Source organism: Talpa europaea (assembly GCF_964194135.1).
Source record: "Talpa europaea genome assembly, chromosome: 7".
Classification (NCBI taxonomy): Eukaryota; Metazoa; Chordata; class Mammalia; order Eulipotyphla; family Talpidae; genus Talpa; species Talpa europaea.
Window position 1 is genome coordinate 115956358 of NC_140074.1, and position 21427 is coordinate 115977784.

A 21427-nucleotide genomic window follows, 5' to 3' on the forward strand; every position below is an offset into this window, starting at 1 on the left:
CTCTGCCCCTCCAAAAATCATGTGTGAAGGCTAAATGGAAAGGTGCCGGTGGTGACAACCACATTTGGAGGTCTGGTGACTGGGCAGCAAGAAGCACAAGTACAAAGTTTAGAAGACACGACACAACCTCATGGGGCTAAAGAACATGAGGAGAGAACCAGTGACTGGACAGGCGCAGTACCCAACAGAACACCTTGGGTCAGTGCTACGAGGGATCCACGCTCAAGTCTAATAGAGATCCCATCCAGGCAACCTCACTGAGGCCGAAACAACAGTTCCTCAGAACCAGCGTCTGCAGTGTACACGAAGGTCGGAGCCAGGACAGTCCTGAGGGGGTGGCCTTCCCAAAGGACACTGTACTTGCCAATCACAAGAGCAACAGAAATGACAGACAGATCCCTAGGGCACGGATTCCTACTGCTGGGGTTCGCTGGCTCAGAGTAACAGGGCACTTTAAGTGCCCTTCGGAGGGGTCCATTTTAAGCAGCTGGGATCCATGGTTTTATTGGAGTTGGATCTCTTGGCCTCTTTGGCTATCCACTCATCAATCAGGTCCTGGAGGAGAAGAACAGGAAAAATTATGACGCGCATTCAACTAAAATGTCGTGTAAAGGTGGATACTAAAATGACTATGAAAAAGGAATTGCCAAAGGTTTACTAGTAATGCAACAGTGTAAAAAAAAAAAAAAAAAAAAAAAAAAAAAAAGACCTTTTTACTCACAAAATGCTTTCCTATCCAATCTGTTTCTTCTTCTTTGCCATATTGAGAACTGAAACCCCTTACTTATATTTTCTTACAACACGGATGAGTCCATTTAAACAGTTGCATGAGCTGAGATGGCATATGTTAAAGGAATTTAAACCACTTCCATGAGCACTGCAGTTGGTGAAGATCCTTCTCTACAAATGGGCGATTTTCTCCAATCCAAGAAAATCACCAAGTGATGGAAGTACTGAGACATAAAGCTGCTTAACTGGAGCTACTTATCTTGTGCCACCCAAATTTGAGACAGGAGCTTACCAAAAGCTCTGATAAGGATAAGGTAGGAGATAAGCTTAACAAAGGCATCACTGGACGCTAAAGAAATGAGACCAAGTCAAAGATATGTGGAGTCAAATTCCTTTAAGAAAGGAGGATTACCTTTTAGGTGTTAAGGCCCCACTTTGCTGTTAATAGCCTCAAGTATATTCAGCAATGAGCAAGCAGCTGATAACTTTACCTGTCTCTTTAAAACTAGGTGTTTTCCTTTCCAATACTTGAGCATCTGAAGGGCTTGCAGAGTGCTGACAATGTCCACAGGATTCACAGCTGTCTCCTGGCTAATTTCTGAAATAGAAAAACTACTGAGAACCTGGCCATAGCACAGACCTACCTACCCTGCTACCAAAGCTCTCTTTCCCTTCGAGGAAATCCAAGCGGACTGCAAATGGATGAAATCTTCCATACTCAATCCAACTTGTTCAGAAAAAGTTTAGAAAGCATTCCGTTGACCAGTCCAAATAACGACCAAAGAGGGATCTTACAGCAAGAAATCATTCTTGCCCTTGATAGAAATCAAGGCCAAAGACAGATCAAACTAAATTTGTCTTCCCTTGCATAAATAGAGATACATTAGAAGCTCCTGGATGTGTCTTCTTTCTCGACATGTTCAAGTGTTAGCAGTGCCAGATTTGAGAAAATGAACCATATAACCACGGGCCAAATGTTCTGGAATCTTTAGGTACCCTAACAGGTTTCTGCAAGGGCCCATTTTCAGTGCATCACCTGTTCTCATCTTCAGATGAAACAGAACAGCACATTATCCTTGCAGGTTACAAAGCTATAACAGTGCTTACCGGGTACGCAAGTTAGATTATTTAGTGGATGTAACGACTTGAGTAACAATCATCTTAGAGTCAAAACCAACCTTTGATAGAAATCTCTTTGCCCTGGAAATTATGCAGGTAACGGAGAAGTACTTCTTTCCAGTAACTGCGATAGCTTATGAGCCCCAGGTCTGAGAGAGGACGTTCTGGGGAGCCAACTTTCTCTTCCACTTTGGAAAGTAAATAACCTGCCAGGGAACAAAAAACAACACATATTTTCTAACACTGTTTCTCATCCTAATACCAAAAGTGTGTTAATATGTAAAGTGTAAGTATACAGGCTGTTCTACAATATTAATTAGGGTTTAGTCCTGCATTGGAATACCATGCGGTTGTGGTATATGTTGCCTCTGTATAAACAAAACAGGAGGTGTATTTGCATTTATTTATAATAAACAGTAAGAAACTATGGAAAGCTTCATTAGCAACTTTCATGACAATGGTATGTTTTGAGAACAGGGTAGATTGGCAAGGAGATGGAAAGCCTTTCATTATGCAGCTTTTCATATTTCTCAAATCTCTGAACTGTTAACAGATTACCTCAGTACCACCTATGAAGTGGTGGAGATCTGAATCTCACCAAGCCTCTAGTTCTAACACTTAAAAATCAACCGTTCGAACAGTACGGGGATAGAGTCAGCAAAATTTTTACTTTGGGAAACTCTACTAGATTACTAAATTATTTCAACAATAAATAACTTACTTTCTTCAAAAAGAAATAAAGAAATGGAAGGGGAACTTTCAGAGTAAATGTATAGACCACATCTACTGATAACAATATATCAATTCTATTTGGATACGAGTAAAAATAATTACTTAAGGGGAAAAAAGAACAAAATTAGGCAAGGTTGAATATTACAATTTTTGCTATTAAGAAATCTGAGGCTCGGCCTCCCCGGTCGCACAGCGGTTGAGCGCTGGGGTTGCGAGGCTGCCCGCAGCCTCTGAAGCACCAGTTTGATCCCCAGCTGCTCCCCGGCCACGGGAGGAGGGTCCCACATGGCGCGCAGACCTCTCCTGCCACCTGCTGCTCCCCTCAGCAGGGTACTTGGGTCCTTCTGCCTGCTCTGCTCCCCACTCTGGCTCTGGTGAATTCTCTCACCCTCCCGCGTTTCTGACTGTGCCCAGTGCTTGTATAAACAAACAAACAAATAAACAAACAAACAAATAAATAATCTTAAAAAAAAAAAGAAATCTGAGGCTGTTTTTTTGATGTAATAGACCTTAGAGATATCAAAATAATTGAGGGTGGAAAATATAGGTAAAATAAGACTTTAGCTATAAAATGGTAATCATAGAGGTTATTATGCTACCTTTGCATGTTTGAAAATTTCCATAAAATCAAGTTTATAAAATAGGTGTTGATTATTCAAAGATAAACAGCGCCTACTTCTCTTAAAGGATTCTGCCACCTTCTGATTTATCTCTTCCTAAATGGCTTAAAAATGGAAGGCTCGTTCTAAGAATTCTAACTCTGACTAAAATATGTCACATAACAGTGAACACTGAATAAGAGACAATTGATTCTCATGATTTATAGCAACTGTGTTCTGTAAAGTCACAATGAATTAGTGAAAAATCCGGTCATGTTTTTGTCACTAATCATGTAACCTAATTCTATGTGCTTCCATTTAAAAATCCCTAAATTAATATATACTGCTGATTATTTTAACACTGAACTCATGGGTAACAACACAGTAACATGGGCCTGAATGAAGCCTGTCTAACACAGGTTCTTCTCTGTAAGGCACATTATAGCCCTCCAGACAGCACTTGGCACTACATGTAGAGGTCATTTAATATCAGCAACAAAAGCACTAAAATAAATAAAATGTGGAACTAATGGGCCATGAAAAGGATACTTGTTTACACTGAGAACTGAAACATGGCATCCTGATCGACCTCAGCTGGGAACAAGCAGTGACTTCCTTTTTGCTACTATTACGTGTCACAACTAAATGCAGAAGTACCAATACTCTTGGTACTTCTGGGGTTACAAATAACTTTTAGTGAGTAAGCAAATTTCCAAACACAGAATACATGATTAATGAATTCAAAGTCTCTATCAGGTATAACAAAAAACGCCTCTAGGAAAGTCCTTACAAAACTTAAATACCTGGCATCCAAAAACAGACTTGAAGCCTTGTGCTATTATCACTAAGTCTCGAACTGGGATAATCCTAAAAACCTTACTTTATTATCCTCTTTATCTCCTAGTATTAGGAGCCAGGTCATCGTCCTACATTCACTGTGCTCAATGTGTACCAGGCCAACTATGTCCAAGTTCATTCACATAATAAGTATCAGTCTTCCCACTCCATACTGGCAATTGTAGAGCCCATAAAAAACCTACACATGGCCTTGCCTTAGCAGATTCACTTACTGAAATCAATGAGCATCTTGCCATAGCCCTGCCTCATGTACTGAGGCATGGTAAGGATACAGGATACATTGTAGTTGAGGAATGAATTCTTTTCCTAAAACCAAGAGCAAATGGATGGTAGGTCATTAGTTTTGAAAACCAAAGATGTCAGTTGTCCCACAGATACAAAGACTGCTTGCAAAATATTTGCCTAACCAGTCCTGGGGAGTGGCTATCAGACCCACAGCTGTTGCCTCCACACCCCTGACAATGGCCAAAGCCATTAATCCTGTGGTTTCCCTAGCTCCAAGACCTCCAGTCTCATTTTAAGAGGGGCCGACTCAGCTTTCTTACAGTCAGAGCAAACAGGGCAAGGTTGAGATTGCTGAGTCAATCTAGAGCAGCCCACTTTAAAAGCAATTTTCCAAAAGGAGGTTGTCATAGGAATGAGGGATCTGAAACATAAGTTACCATTCTGAAAGCCAAGGGTTAAAAAACAAAATCACATTTGTATGCCTCTGTGAAGTGTCTACAACAGAAAAATTTATAGACAGAGGAGAAGAGGGGGTTGAGCAGAAATGGGAAGTGGTGTCTCATTGGTATGAGATTTTTCACAGGGGTAATGAAAACTGATCAGTGCAATTGCGCAAGGGTTGCACAATTTATACTAAAACCCACTGAATTGTACACTTTCAAATGATGAATTTTAAGACATGAATTATGTTCAAAACATAGTTATTATATTTAAAAATCTTAAGTAAAAGAAAAATGTCATAAGCAAAATCTGGCCTTGAGTTTTCCAAGGAAAGTGGTGTTATCACTGACAGCCCAGCTAGCAAGCCAGGTTAAAGGAACTTATTCCTGGTTTTAAGTTAATAACAAAGAGGGCAAAGCCAGGAGCTTTGGCTTGACTGTAAGATGTGGGCTTGCGGGTTGGTAGGCAGGGGCTTGGCCAGTAATTAATAGGCTGCTCCAACCCACGAATCAAAAAATGAATAAACCCGAAGCTTTTAATAAAGAATTGTATATTTTCATTAAATAATCTTTGACATGTGGAACAGCTTGTTTTTTTTTTTTTTAAAGAGCTGTCATCGTCCAGAGTATTGCCTCTTCTGTAGGTGATTTGAGTCTCCATATGCCAACATCAATCACCCTGCTTGCTCTGGTCAGCTTCTTAATCTCCAGATCCTCCTGACCTTGGAAAAATATCCAATCAGGTGACAGCCAGTGTTGTCCGCTTCTGTCATAACATAGAACAGGAAGGGTTCCACATCATAATATAATGTCTTGTGGTCCAGAAAAAGCTTGGCCAACAGGCATAGGTTTTGGCAGTAAATCTGGAAGCAGAGAAACAAGAGTTCATGTATAAGCCAGTGATTTCTAAACTTATCTGATAAAGGCCTAAAATTAAAGACCATAGCATTATTTCTAATTAAACAGAAACTGTCTGTAAAGAATTCCATCTTCTTCGCAAGGTAAGCTGGAGACAGAAACTACTTCTGAAGCCTGTCAGCAGCAGCCTGTCACCACCACCACCTGCTTCTTTCATCACCATGTTTCACACCTTGTTTTTCTTGCCATCCACTTCAAACACCGAGATTGAGCCTTTGCGATAGATCTCATCACCGGGTGGGTGTTTCCACACACACTTAGCCTGCAAGAGAATCAAATTCACATAACATAAACAAATCTCCCCAATAAGACAGCTACTCAAAAAGGAAAAGGAATCACAGGGCAAATCTAGTTAGCTGAGATGACAGACAGTAAGCCAACAACTTGAGAATATAGAGCGGAGATTTTTTTCAGTAAAACAAAGACTTCTAAATTCACTGTAATGCATTTATTATATTTTTATAGCACTTTGAAGCTTTTTTGATTATATTCTGGCACTGTTACAACCCAGGAGATTAAAATCATCTACTACGTAAAAGCCAGATAAATAAAATATACCTTATTATAAATATAAAATGCCTCGCACCAACAGGAAATTCTTAAGCAGCTTTTGTCCAGCAGCTTAGAGTTGGCTAAGTAAAGATGGGAATACTTATACCCTCACCTTTACCAGTAACTTCTTACCACTTAACTATTATGCTCTTCCTTTTCTTAAGATTAGAAAACAGTCTCACCCACCCCTTCCCAAAGTGTTCCTTTGTAATACAAGGAAATAGGAGCAAGTGCTTCTATGGCTGAAAAAAAAAAGCCAAAGCAGCAGCCAGGTTGAATAGCAAGAAGCTGGAAGGGGGATGACCACAAGGGGGCATAAGGCACCCCTTTTCTCACTCAATTCTTAATAGATTAATGTAACCTGTCAGCAACTGCTATGAATAGGTGAATTCTTAAAAGGTTTTATGTAATTAGGTTTAAAAATACAGTTTAAAAAGCACATGTATATGGAGGTTTCAATTAAATTTTACCTTGTTTTGGTTAACTCAAGAATCATGCCGACCCCCCCCAAAAAAAATCATGCCCCAATTTAAACATGTAAATCCACATATTTATTAAGTAGAACTGCTTCAAGAAAGCTCCACCTACAGTTTGTTCCTATCTCCACCCTTTAACTCATGCTGGCTCTCTCCAACAATAACCAAACTAATCCAACAATTATTTGTTTAAAAAGAGAAGCCATACTGTTGGCCAAATGGCAAGAGGGCCCATTTCTACGATTACCTGAAATGACAGGAATCAGAAGATTGAAATAGGCATCTATTTCCTGATATTTAATTTTCATAATTGTATAATATATCAAATTTATCTAGATCCTCTGTTTTCTCCCCCTAATACTATTTATTGCCCTTTTTGGCTATTTCAATGGTTAATAACATAAAATAAGCAGGAATGAGAGGGGGCATAAATGGTAAGCAGTTCACATCAATCAAAATACCAGTTTTACTTTCAATAGCAAAACCATATTTTAGTTTATCTCCATGGTCTACAATCATGTAGCCCAACTTTGGAAACCATGACCCCATGTGTCTTAGTGTCTGCACCAGTCCATAGATATTACCTTCCCTCTCCGGCATTCTACGCCCACCCCAAGTCAAGCCTGGCGTAGTCTGGGGGCTTAATTCACAGGAATGGCTCTAGTCCACAAAACTATGGACTGCATGTGGCCCAAAACTGGGAACACAAAAAAAGCAGAATCACTAAGGTGGGAGAGGAAGAATGTAATGACAGAAATCATGAAAAGCATGCGTGCGTTGTGGGTGCTCAGTATATGGAAATCCGGGGCAATAAAGATGGAGGGGAAGAGACATCTAAATGGCTTTAGGACCAGTTATGCAGTGACTACAGAAGAAAAGTCTTCCCTCTGACAGACTAATGTTTACCCCTCACCATTTCCCCATCCCTGCCCAAAGAACAGAAATCCCATAAGACACGACTTCATTCCACAATTAGGGAAATAAAAATGGCTGAAAGCTGCAACATATCCAGAAGCTTACTTGCTAACAAAAATCAAATGTAAATCTTTATCCCCATTTGTAAGTGTTCCAAAACCAGAAAACACTAAGTAAACTCGAGAAGGTACGAATGGACCCATTCCATTCATTTCATAATCTGTCTTGGTTAAAGAAGGGTTCATTCAACAGCACATTTTCTGGGCCTTTATTGGCCCACGTTAGTTATTAAGGACACATAAGTGAGTCATGTTATCCCTGCTGTCTAATGAAATCTATTCCTTTTCATTTAGTTTGGGACACATATCAACTGCGGGCAGAAGTAATTCATATCCCAAGGAAGAAATGGAGTTGAGCAGGCAGCAAGAAAAAAGATGGAGCCATGTGCACAACAGGATGTAGTTAAGGACTATATCATCTGCTTTGGGTGCCACCCAGCATGCCAGCTGTGCCAGGATGTACACCTCCCCACCCTGAAACATGGCTTTCAAAGCCTCCGATGCCTTTATCTCTTCTCACTGGTGGACCAATGAGAGATACACTCGGGTAGATGTCACCTCAGGACCAAGTCTAGAGATCTACAGCTCATGGCAATCACAGGCACAGAAGCCCAGGACAACCTACCATGTGTCGGCGGAGTATCGTTTGGCTCTTCATGTATTTTAAACAGAATTCACACATGTAGAGACGGCCCAGCCGTGCATATTCTTCAGGATAGGGAGAATGGTACCAAGTATCAAGCTCATAGCGACCAAAAGCAATTGTTTTAATCATGTTGCTCCCCTCTGTGATTTGGCCTTGCAATCTTAGCTTTTCCTATGTAAAGAAATCGAAAGTTAAAGAAGTAATAGAATTGATCACCTTTATTTTTTAACGCCCGAGTAAATTTCTGGGTATTCCATTATTCTAGTCTATGGGGGAAAAAATTCAGACAGATTTAGCTTCTGTCTTTAGTTTGAGTGAAATTACTCAAAAGCAATTTTACATCAAGAGGGCTACGTGGGCATGGATAGTTAGGAAGGCCTACAGGAAACTTCCTACCTACCTGTCCTGAGCAGGACTCAATAGTGAACAGCTAGCTGTCCTCTGCTCTCTACTACACTCTGAACATCGAAACAAGTACCAGGCTGAACAAAACTGAATATAAAGGCAATCTACCACAAGTACAGACTCCCCTTAGGAAACATTCTAAACTAAATAGAAAAAATGATACAGAATGTGCTGTAGTTATCTGCAGCTTTTACAAAGATCTGTGAATCTGGGCGCCATATATCCGCACTTACATAGACACCCACTCAATGTGGATGCTTTAAAAAGTATTTTTGAAACATGTACAATGACTTAATTCTGGAATCTAAACTCTAGAGAGCAGAAAATTTTTTTTGATTATCTCCTCTCAGGGGCTGTGAGTTGGGTTATAGACACAGTATTTATACACAAGCAGGCAGGGAGTCGTCAAGCCTAGGAAACACTGTCCCAGAGGCAGGAGAGGGAAAAACAGCAGAAAGCTGCATACCCCAGGCCCAGGCAACTATTAAATACTGCCTCCTACAAGTTTTCACCAGTCTATTTGTGGATTTTTAAAGGAAGTACTCTAATTTTTTTTAAACAGTTGGGATTTATTTACTTATTGGCAGATAAGAATCGGAGTGTAGGCCAAAGATGTGGGGGTTAGGAGGTTTCACCAGAGACAGAGTGGGGAGCAGAACAGGCAGAACAGGGCCTCCCTGGTGGCGCAGGCAGTTGAGCGCTGCACTGTGAAGCTATCCGCAGCCTCTGCCATGCGGTTTCAATCCAGCTGGGGAGAAACCCACATGGCGTGGCAGACCTCTCCTGTCTTGCCTGCTGCTCCCCTCAGGAGTGTATTTCGTCAGTCTGCCTACTGTTCCCTGCTCTGTCTCTGGTGAATCGTCTTACCCTCTAGCACACCTGGCCTGTATCCCAGTTCTTATATAAATAAATAAATCTTTAAAAATAAAAAGGCAGCAGATTTACTAAAATACACCATGAAAGAGAGCCTTGGGGGAGAGAGGAGAGTTCCGCTATGCCATTGTGTGGGTTAGCTCCCTGACTGGGGATCAAACTCAGGCCTGAGCAGTGATAGCACTGAGACTTAACCCCTAGGCCGCCAAGGAGGCCTTGAATTAATTTTTTTTAAAAGATATGAGTCACTTTATTTTTTTTTTTATTTTTTTTTAAAATTTTTTTTTTTAATAGAGGCATGTTTTATTTATTTATTCATTTATTTGTTTGTTTGTTTTTGTTTATACATGCACTGGGTACAGTCAGAAGTACGGGAGGGTGAGAGAATTCACCAGAGCCAGAGCAGGCAGAAGGACCGAAGTACACTGCTGAGGGGAGCAGCGGGCGGCAGGAGAGGTCTGCACGCCATGTGGGACCCTCCTCCGGTGGCCGGGGAGCAGCCGGGGATCGAACCGGGGCCGCAGAGGCCGCGGGCAGCTTCGCAACCCAGTGCTCAACCGCTGCGCCACCAGGGAGGCCCGATATGAGTCACTTTATAAGCAAGCTTTGCTGAACACATTTAATCTGGTAAGTAAGTAAACTCAATTACTAAAATTTTCTTAAAGTTGTTGAAAATTCTGCCTCAGGTATTAAAACTAAGTGTGACCTAATTTTAGGTCAGAACAGATGAGTGGTGGGTGTGGTGTGATATATACAGTTGCTGAGCAAAGAAATTGTACACCTGCAACATTTACAGTGTTGTAAACTCATGTCACCTCAATTAAAGTAAAAATAAAATTTTAAATGATGGCTAGTCAAAAGTACACCTTTAAACTGCATCTCCAGTTCATAAGAAAGACACCTATGGATTTTCGGCAACATGACTAATACGTCTTGAATAAGGTGCCTAGCTGAGTGTGAGGGTCGTCCCTTGATGGTTCTGACACAGAGCAAATTGGTAGCTAATTCCCATGTAATTTGTTCCTCAGCTATCTGAAAACATCCACACTTCCTTCAGCCTTCGAAGAAGGTAGTCTGATTTCTCAATAAAAGTTTGATCAAAGGGTCAACAGAAAACCATTTTAATATATAAAATTTGGCCATGTCACAATTACTTCTAAAATGTAATCTAAAAAGCTGACAACAGTCTTTCCATTACTCTTCACTGTTTTTTATAGCAGTATTGAGGGTTGAGGAAGCCCGGAAAAGGGGAGTTCCTGTTAGGGTTAAGAGAACAAAGATGGGTAGCAACTAGTCTAGAGGTTCTCAGAATTGCAAATTACCTGAGACAAAGGAGCACCTATTGTTCTGCCTGGCTTCCAGGAGTTGGGGTAGAGAGGGAAAAACTGTGAGGAACTGGGGAAGGGAAGAGGAGCCATTAATTTTAAATATGAATGAGGACAGTCTCAAAGATTGCTGTGGGAAGAGGAGATTCCAAGCAGCAAGGTACATTTAATTCCCATCAAACCGATGACTGATCATTTTTCTTGGCCATTCTAAGAGCCTTTCACAAGTGGTCCTTAGCAAGGAGGTTTTAATACTCACCAAATCCTCGGAAGCCCGGGCTTGTGCTCTCCGGAAAAGATCCAAATCATACTCGCTAGTCAGGTTTTCCAAGAGAGGTTCCCGAGTGTTCCCATAGGTCTGTCTGTGTTCCTAGGAAAATAACCAGAGCCTGATAACCTCTGCTTTTAAGAACTTAATCTACTTCATTTCAATGGATGCCAGAAGGCCATGCACAGCCATAAGCTATATGGCAGGCGTTACAGTAGGGACCAGTGATTCGGCACAAAACACACTATTCATCAAGGTTAATGCTGTAAGACATCCACTAACTACCCTCATGAATCTGGAAAGGAAATACTCCTCCATTTTTCCAAAAGGAACTTTCATTCTATCTCTAAAGGAGGACCTCAAGGATCAGATACTATGCCTCCATTTCTTCCTCTGAAAATTCACCCAACAGTAAAGTATAGCAATTCCAAAGGCACAACAAATTCCTAGAATCCTGAGATCTGGGGTGAACCTTAGAGAGCTCCCCGATTTTGAAACAAAACAAAAAATTGAATCCCTAAGTTTTCAAGTCTAAGATTTTAAACTGAAAGGAAAATCAGCAGGAAGAAAGGAGCGGTTGAATGAAGCAACCCTTTTTTTCACTTGAACTGCCGGGCCCACTGTCTGCCAAAGTCTTAATGCTCCCACTTTAGAACTCTAGTCCAAATAAATTGGAAAAACAGGCTGGTTTCTTTTAGACATGTTTTACCAGGCAGCTCTCTCCAAGACTGCCTGCCTTTCCCCCCGCCCCCCCTTCTCCTTTTCCTAATAAACCTGTCCTTTTAAAATGTAAAAAATAATAAAATAAAAATGTTTTACTAAATATTAAGCACAAATAAGAGAGGGAAGTCAGAAAACTAGAAGCATAATAAAAATTCAGTTTTACGTAAGTATCAAGTCTTACCATGGCAGTTACTACAAGTGTCCTTTTCATCAGAAAGAAATCCCACAAGTGAAACTTTGCTCTTAAATCTTTGAATCTAGCCCTTCCCATTCTGTCCTAGACTCCACCCCCACCCAGAGAATAGAGATAATGGTTGTTAAGTGGAGTAGATGGCTCATCCCAGGAAGAACATTATAGATTTCACACATATATTAGCATATGAAGAAACCATTCACCAGTACCATTCCTCCAAATAAAATGTTCCAGTTAATTCCAGGCTCACTTGATATGCATCTTTTTGTGTTTTGATTCTGTCATCTAAGATTTATGTTGCAAGTATTTCTTCTATTATAGTTTTCATGAACTTTTTTATTAATGTTTAAAAAAAGTTCTTTCCAGCATTTTTTACAGGGAAGACTGGGTCCAAATAAACTAGCTCAAATTGAAAAGCAGATATTTCCAAGATCAATTTCAGGAGCTTTCACTTTAGACACTATTTCTACCTGTATGATTCCAGACAAATTACCTCTCTAAAATACAAGTTTCCCCATCGATAAAATAGGAAAAACACCATCCATCATACAGACTGTTATAAAGATTAGGGGAAGCACAAAACCACAGGGCCTGGATTGTGAACACTCAGTAAATGGTATAAGCACATTATCATACCTCTACAGAACTTTAAAGACAAGGGACATATACAACCATATATATACTGTACAGTCTACTACTAGAGGTGGGCTCCCCTACACAAACCCCAACAGTCTGGTGTTAAGTGCTGAGCTACAAATTATCAAGACAGTGACAATACCAAAAAAGTAAGTATGTAGTTTGGCATATCTTTGTCCTAGTGAAGCCATGCTGACTACCTATTGCCCTAACCATACTTTTAATAATCTAGTCTAATGACTAAATAAGTAAATATTCTAACTCCGAAAAAACAAAGACATGCATCAGAAGAAGACTGAGAGAGCATATGCAAAATACTAAGTAGTAAAACTTGAAGAGTGATTTTTATTAGGCTTTTTCTTCTCTATATTTTTATTGTTTTCAATAGGAAACACTTATTAATATGCTTATAATAAAATGTATCTTCACTTAAAACCTAAATTTTATACAAAAAATTGAGAAATTTTTAATGAAGTGATTCAAGATATGTAAGTGAAAACATAGAATTCAAAGCTGTACTTGTAGTAATATCCAAATTAAAGAAGTAAGGCATTAAGTAAAAAGCTGGAAGGGTATGTCCCACAACATTAACTCTGGTTGCTTTAAGATGCAGGATCACTGTCTACTTCCATATACTTTTCCTAACTTTTCTATATTTTCTATCATAAATGTGCATTACTTTTAAAACTGAGTGGGGGGGAGGGGGGGAGTTTAAATACTAAAAGAGATCTATTATGGAATGGGAAATGTATACCCAATTAACACCTATTATCATGTAGGAATTTTGTTTTTCTATTAAAATAAGTAGACTACTTTTAGCTTAAATATTTTCCCTTATACAGAAATCACCAGATCATGATATTTGTTTGAGTGGGTAAATTTAGCCCTTTAAAACTAAAGTAAGGTTTACAAATGACTAGAATATTCAATTATTTTTCATCTAAATTCTTTTTTTAAAAGATTTATTTATTTATGCATACAAGAACTGAGGTACAGGCCAGAGGTATGGGGGCGGGAGAGGAGGGGTGGTGGTGAGAGGATTCACCAGAGACAGAGTGGGGAACAGAACAGGGAGACTGACTGAAATACACTGCTGAGGGGAGCAGCGGGCGAGTCAAGAGAGGTCTGCTGCACCATGTGGGTAGCACCCTGGCTGGGGATAGAACTCATGCTGTAGTGGCTGTGGATAGCTTCACAGATTGTGTCTTAACCGCTTGCGCCACCAGGGAGGCCTTATTTTTCATCTAAATTCTAACGGTATTTTGTTTTTTGAAGACCTCCAGTTTCCACTCTTAACAGCCTAGATTGGGGGGATTACAGTAAACCAACTGCTACAGGAGGAAATACCAAATGGCAAATCTGAAGAGCAGAAGCTTAGAAACCAAAAGGGATTAAATGTGACAGCTATTCATTCTAGTTCAGTGTTTAACTTTTCTCACCATGTATTTCTCTTTCTGTTCTTTGCTTAGCCCAGAATTCCTTTTCTTCCTGAGTTCAGCCACCTTTTCTTTATATCGCAATTGCCTCTCTGTTGGTGCCTAAAAGGAAAAGGGAGAGAACTGAGGAGGGAAGAGGAAAAAAAATGCCATATGTGTCACAGCCACTCTGTGACTACTGGGTCATTTTAAAATTCCAAGATGGGTTCCCTCACCATCCAGACACTGTCAGTGAATATGGATTCAGGAATGTACTTATTTTAATATTAACCCAAACAGAACATAAATTAAGGATGGAAGTCTCCACCAAAGCAACAGGAAAGAAGAGAGCTTCAATTCAATGAGCATGTATTGCGTGCTTACTGTTTTCCAAGTACTGATCTGATCAGCAGAAATACAAAAATGAATAAAAATTTAAAATCTGCACAATTATAGATCCCAAGATAGGGAATGAAGAAAAATGTAGCTACCACTTAGAGAGTGCTTATTATCTGCCAAGCACTGGGGATAGGTACTTAATATGCACAATTTAGCTGACTTCCCTGCCAGAAGGTATTATCTATGCCTTCTTATTTATAAGGAAATAAAGTTTAGGAGGTTAGCTGACTGCCCAAGACCACACAGCTAGAAAAACAAAATCACATTGTTCAAATCCAGATCTGTTTGGTTCCAAAGCCAAATTTCTCACCATGTCTCCTCTCTATCTACCTATAGCCTAACCACAAAAAACAGACACTCACAGATGGGCTAAGTATACTTAATACATAAGAAGGGCCAAACTGACATTCTGAAAACATTAAAGTGAAAATACATAAGAAGAAATTCATTAATGACAGCAGATCTGAGAAGGATTCCTACAATAGCTGAGATGGCAGCCTAGGAGGATAAATACAATCTCTTCTTGTATAGGTACAGGTTTCTAAGCAGAAAAACAGGAACAGTAAAGGCCAAAGGCATCCAGGGAGGAACAAGGAATGAAGAATAATAAAAAGAACATTCAGAAAGGCAGAAGGATTACAGTAACGCAACATCTAGGCAAGAGAGCAACAGATGAACTACGACACAGTCAACAGTGGCAAAAGCTAGGGAGAATCCACTGGTGACCCTGAAAACATACCAGCAGAGTGGAGGGGTTTGAAGGTAAATGGCAATGGGTTAAAAAGTGGATGCAAAAATGAGGAAGTAATCTTCCAAACAAGCAGGATGATGTTGATGATAATGATTATAGACAGCATGATTCCTTCATTTATGAGGTAGGAGTGGTTCGTGAATATTACTATTTAGAAAACAAATATGCTTCTGACTCTTCGACTAGAAGACTACTCATTTAGACACAAGGAAAGAAGAGATGGATAAGCCTAAAGACATTATGGGACTCCCAAGCTGTGTGAATGGCCAGAGCTTTAACAAGGCCCATACCTGGTGCCTGGTTGCATGCCTGTTGTTGTCATCTTGCCTGTGGGACAGCATCCTTTCTTCTATCTGCTTATCCCGGCTCTGTGCTCTCACCTGCAACCATTAACAGCGTCAATAAATCCACCTGTTTCTAAGACTATGTTTACTTATAGCATAAGAATACAACAGCAGCCCCCTGAACTTATGTTGTCCTTTAACTTTCAAAGGGTCTTCATATTTATCATCACAATCTCTATAAGAAACAGATGAGGCAAGCTTCACATTCTGTTTTCTCAGCCATAAACTGAGAATCAAAGACATGAAATAATTAGAGATAAATGGTGGTGAAGCTAGACTTTAATTAATGATCCTGAGCCTGGAATCTCCACTGCACAATGAATTAGAAAATGTGAGGACATGCAAGAACAGACAGAGTATGGAAGTACAAAGAAAAAACTAGAAACCCAGAGTCAAGTCTACAGGGTAACTTAACTGTAGTTAGTGACTTAGACAAATTTCAGTTTCACCCTTGGGAATAAAGACTCACATCCAACTACCTACAAAGCTTCAACACTAAAACTCAGCATGATAGAAACAGAACTGACATTCTCCCACCAATCCATTCCACCCCAAATCCTTCCTATATCAATAAATAGCAGCACTTTCTAAACAACTGATGAGGTCAAAAAGTTGCATGTGGTCCTTGCTTCTTTGCTTTCTCTTACAATTCACAATGAACTTACCAACAAGTTTAAACAGGCTGCACCCCTCCAAAAGACATCCTGAGTTTCTCCACTAACACACACTAGTCCAGGCTTGGCCATCATCTACTACTTAAACTTTGCAGCAGCCCTCCATCTAGTCTAACTTATGCCAACTCTTGCCCTTCCAGTCCATTCTCCACATACTAGCAAGCTGTGATATTTAAAGTGTGTATGCAATTATATCATGCCTCTGCTAAAGCCCTCCAAATAAAAACAGACTCCTTGTTCCAACATCTACAGGGTTCTTTATGATCTGGATCCAGCGTTCTCATTTTTCATCACTTCCCAGCCATCCTGTCTGACTTTCAGTTCTTCAAACCCAACAGTCTCTCCTACCTCACTGCCTCTGCACTTGCTCTTCCTTCTACTTCTGTATCTCTTCTAGATCTTGACCCAACTGCCTCTTTGCTGTAAGTCATGACTCAAGAGTCTTAGAGCCTCAGAGCAAATGCCAACTCCTCTGCAAGGTCCACCTTAACTTTCAGAGCAAAAGCAGTGCTGTACCCATCATGCCAAACAGTCAATCTCTATTATCTTTAGTCTTTTTGTTCCTCAATGAATGCATCTGTCATTGTAAGAAAATTCTTACTTATTCATTTATATGTTGATTTTGCCCCCACACCCCATGAGCATGTAGCTCCATGGATGCAGTCTTTTTTATGGCATTCATAGAAACCTCAGATACTTCTAACATTGTGGCACATGTAGTCACAGATCTCTGACTGAATAAAAATGGCGACATCATGGTTATAAATATTTACCAGGGAACTCAGAGTAATAATGTGTAAGCAGCTATTTTAAAACTCTATAGACTTTGGTATAAATATGAGGAACTAGTTTAATCCTTTCAATTGAGACTCTAAATGCAATAAAAGCGGTCGTTTTCAGAAATTCTCCTTGTCCTCCAAGCACCTGTTATGGTAGTAAAGATGGATTATGCCAAGCCCGATTCCCCTTGCAAAGGCTAGAAATGCTACCTTTTCTTCAGATTTTTCTTCGCCACACTGATAAATTTTTCCTCTTTTTAAAAATTGCTAAAAGAAAAAATGTTCATATTGCAATTAGCCAAAAATAGTAGAAGTTGTGCCGTAAGAAGACTTTTACGTAAAACCATCCACAGCATTAGATTATGTTTAGAGAGATTAGTAGTAGAAGCTAACGCTCAAAAAACAGACCTCACAATCTTTTTCAAAGAAAGAAGCACCTACTGCCTTGTTAGTCTCTGATGCAGATGTTGGCAAAGCTATTCCTATTTTGATCTGGTTGCAGACTTGTAGGAAGACATACTCTTACACAGAGCAGAAAAAACTGCCTTACTTATACAAGAGTTTTGGAATGAAGAAAAATAAGAGTCCTTCACCTTAAAATACATACAAACAGTGGAAGTATATACTGCTTCACTAAAAGAGGAAACAAAGAATCTTTCCATCCTAGGTCTACCTGTAAATAAGATAACAAATTCTTGAGTGAGGGAGAATAAATGCGAGCTGGGGAATCTAATTTTTCTAAGAATCAGCTAGCTCAGACAGGAATAAACCTGTGACCCTGGCCTTACTAGCAAAATAACCACAAAAATAACTTACTTTGGTCTAGCCAGCTAACCTGTTCAAATAGTACCTGAGCAATTCATTTAACTATTCAGATTTTCAACTCTTGCTTCTCCATAGTTAAGTTTTTGGTTCCATCTTGAAAGTGACAACCCACATGCAAAATAGGATGTAAGCTCTACTTCTAAGTATATTATTCCAAAATCCCAAGACTACTCAGGAGCTATGTATTTTCAAGAAATTAAAAGAACTAGCCAAGAGCAGTTAAGATTCCAAGTAATAAAAAGTAAAGTATTCTACAGAAATAGAGAAAGAAGAATTTTGAAAAAAGCAAATGCCTTCATAGATTTGTAAGACAAGAACATAATGCATAAATATTGAGATCACATATTTATGCAAATTATGTCTTAATGGAAAAGATCCCTAGCAGTCTTTGAAGTCAATTTTCAATAGAAAATATCAGTGCACCAAAGGATGATGTTCCAAACAGTCCACAGATAATCTCCTTAATTTCTTCCGACGAAGTCCTCATTCATATTCTTTTGTCTGTTTAACTATTTCTTAAATAATACAATTGCTTTTGATTTAATTTCCTCCACTAGAATGTAAGAACGAAGTTGCCCATTTTGTTCACATTGTATCCCCAGTGTTTAGCAAAGTGCCTGGCAAATGGTAAGCACTCAGTAAGTATATGTTGAATAAATGAGCATACAATTACCTTGCATTCATCAGCTGAGAGGTTATGATAGAGCGGGCATCCTGAGATGGAGAAATGTCTCTCATGTTTTCCTGTAAGGTGTCCTGTTAATGAAGGGAAAAACTTAATCTCAGAATAGAAAAAGATTTAAGTTTAGTGATAATTTTCTCTGTTACAAATCTGATTTTTTGCTGTATTATCTTTGTCAAATACATGTCAGATCAAGATTGAATTCACCGAAGGTAAGTGCTGTTAGGGACATAACAATGAATTCTTTTCTTCCACAGAATGGACCAAATAATCTTTGAACCTATCTGGGCATGTACAGTCACACATATATGTGTATATATAAATTGTAGCTCCTTATGTCCCAATATTATTTTTCAAATTCCAAAATGCATAAGGCCATATATTTATAATGAAGGAACAAAATTACAACTAGGAATTTTTTTTTGGTGGAAATTAACTTTCTTAGGCTAAATTAATCAAGTCTTAGGTGTAATAATTTTATACATGCATATTATGCAATGCTATCCAATTTGAAATTCTTCCAATAATGAAAAGAAACATAAACATTGGAGAACAAAATGGTCTTTTCTATCATATAATAAACATTTTAATATTTTTGATCAAATACATTTTTTTTGTGAAGGGGAGTTGGTTTTGTTTAAAGATTTAGTTTCTCTCTATAACCAAACTTTTATACATGCAGTTACAAGACCCTCTTAAAAGGGAAAAATGTTAGAAATGTCAATACAGAGACTTCATTTTATCTAAAGGGTTCTCTCTTCATTTTTCTATTTTCATGTAGTTTTCTTTTCATACATCTTTTAAACCAAAGGTTTATAAAACATCTATGAGTGAGAAGGATAGTGAGACAATAGTTATGAGACAAAAAGATGAACTAAGCTAAGCTAAATTACAAGACTAAGCTAAATTACAAGACTACAGAAATAACTTAAGACATTTAATTTTGGGTAAAGGAGACATTGGGATTTTACAAATTATACATGACTTATAGAGTGAGTTTTAAAGGGCAAAAAATAGTCCAAGTGTTGGTAGAGAGGAAAATATGTATTATGCAAGGTGCAATTTCCCTTCGCTGATAATTATTAAAAATTTATTTTTAGAGAACCATACAATTTATCTTAGGAAAAAACAACTCTCAGTATCAAATACCATTATAAAATGTAAAATGTCAAAGCTAGTACAAGTCTTTTTAGAAAGACTTATGCATCAATAACTTCTGAGTAAAATTATTCAAATTTCATGTTTCATTTTATTTTTTTTCATGTTTCATTTTATAATATGTAAGCTAAAACCAATTTATTGGATCTACATTAAAAGGTTAGAAATTGACAGCTAATCTATTGACCTAGCAACTCCACTGCTATGAACTTATGCTAGATTTTCTAAAAGACACCAAAATATTTACACACGAGACTATCTACTACAGTATTGTTCAAAGTAGTTGAAAACAAGAAACAATTTAAATGTCAATCAACATGGAACCATTTAAATAATTTATCAACTAGCAACATAAAGGAATTCTCTGTATCCTTTAAACAGATGGGCCTCTATTTACTAATGTGAAATATCCAAGATGTCAAACCAACCACTATATATTTTCTTTTATAAATAACAACAAACAAGAAATATGTGTACATATATATATACACCATATACCAGAATTCGTGAAAAGCATTCGTGAAAAATTAGCAACAGTAATTTTCTTTTTTTTTTAACCTGTAAGAAAAAATATTTATTTTGGTTCTCTATAAAAGTGAATACTTTATATATTTTTTAATAATAAATTTTATTTTTATATTCCCCATACAATTGCAATCCCCTTATTTTGACCCCAATCCCTCCCCTCCCGCCCCCTACCCCCCATAGAGTGTCTCTGGTTCATAGTTTTTTGTTGATTTTGATTTTCACTTTCTTATAGTTATTCATTTTCCTGGTCCCTTATTTAAGTTTTCTAGATTCCTGCTATGAGTGAGACCATCCGGTATTTTTCTTTTTCTTTCTGGCTTATTTCGCTGAGCATGATAGCAACAGTAATTTTCTATCAGGGAAATAGTTCTGGGAACATGAATGAAAACAGAACTTTTACTACTTCGTTTTCCTCAGGATTTCAATTTTTCACAAGCACACAATACTTTTACACCAAAAATATTTTTAAATGATATTGTTTTGCCTCAGGGTGGAACAGGATCAATAATAATTTTGGGAACTCATAACATATCAAATTTTTGAACTTTGGCAGTACATTAAAACAGAAAGTCAAAATAAACGTTCTTTTAACCCAATAGATTTATATTTGCCTTCTGGTCTACCCCATTAAGGGGTTAAGTCCTGGGCATAAATAACACACAATCAGGCCACTGCTATGACATCATCTCCTCCTCTCCACTCTGTTCACTGTGCCCCAGGTATACTGACCCCTAAGTGTTCTTCAAACTGCTCAAGTATTCTCCCACCCCAGATCTTTTGGACCTGCTGTTCCATCTACTTGTAACGCTTAAGTCCAGATACCCAAATGGCTTACCCTCTCATGTCTCTGAGGCTTCTGCTCAAATGTCACCATTATCAACCCGTGTATGTGTGTGCAAACACCTACGCAGAATATCCTCCCTTTCAGTATCTCCCCTACTTCATTTCCCTCATAGTATTTATCTCTAGCTAATGCATTAGGTTTCATGTGTTTTGTCTTAACCAGTTAAGACTAGAAGTTCTAATTGAGTAGGAATTTTGACATGTTGACAACTACATCCCCGGAACTTAAAACACCGTCTGGCACATGACATTCAATAAACGTAATACAAGTACCGATTTGAGGGAGCATGGATAGCAACTAGCAAGGCTGAGAAAAGTTCTTGATGTGTGACAAGCAG

The 21427-nt window shown here is 38.6% G+C and overlaps 1 protein-coding gene across 12 annotated transcripts in view; it reads right to left on the reverse strand.

Moving 5' to 3' along the window:
• Positions 1 to 411: 411 nt before the first annotated feature.
• KAT7 (lysine acetyltransferase 7) overlaps positions 412 to 21427 on the reverse strand; it is a gene marked incomplete at its 5' end in the record, with an annotated part of 29561 nt that continues 8545 nt past the window's right edge. For 4 of the 12 annotated variants that reach the window (XM_084236688.1, XM_084236696.1, XM_084236686.1 and 1 more), the window contains 10 exons: positions 412 to 555; positions 1221 to 1327; positions 1908 to 2054; positions 4250 to 4343; positions 5425 to 5565; positions 5793 to 5882; positions 8248 to 8439; positions 11131 to 11241; positions 14131 to 14229; positions 18552 to 18634. In XM_084236688.1, the coding sequence (XP_084092814.1) occupies positions 454 to 555; positions 1221 to 1327; positions 1908 to 2054; positions 4250 to 4343; positions 5425 to 5565; positions 5793 to 5882; positions 8248 to 8439; positions 11131 to 11241; positions 14131 to 14229; positions 18552 to 18634 (1166 nt within the window). In that variant the 3' untranslated portion in view covers positions 412 to 453. Of the gene's footprint in view, positions 556 to 1220; positions 1328 to 1907; positions 2055 to 4249; positions 4344 to 5424; positions 5566 to 5792; positions 5883 to 8247; positions 8440 to 11130; positions 11242 to 14130; positions 14230 to 15546; positions 15637 to 18551; positions 18635 to 21427 lie in introns of all 12 variants that reach the window. The other 8 variants (XM_084236687.1, XM_084236695.1, XM_084236685.1 and 5 more) reach the window with 5 other exon arrangements.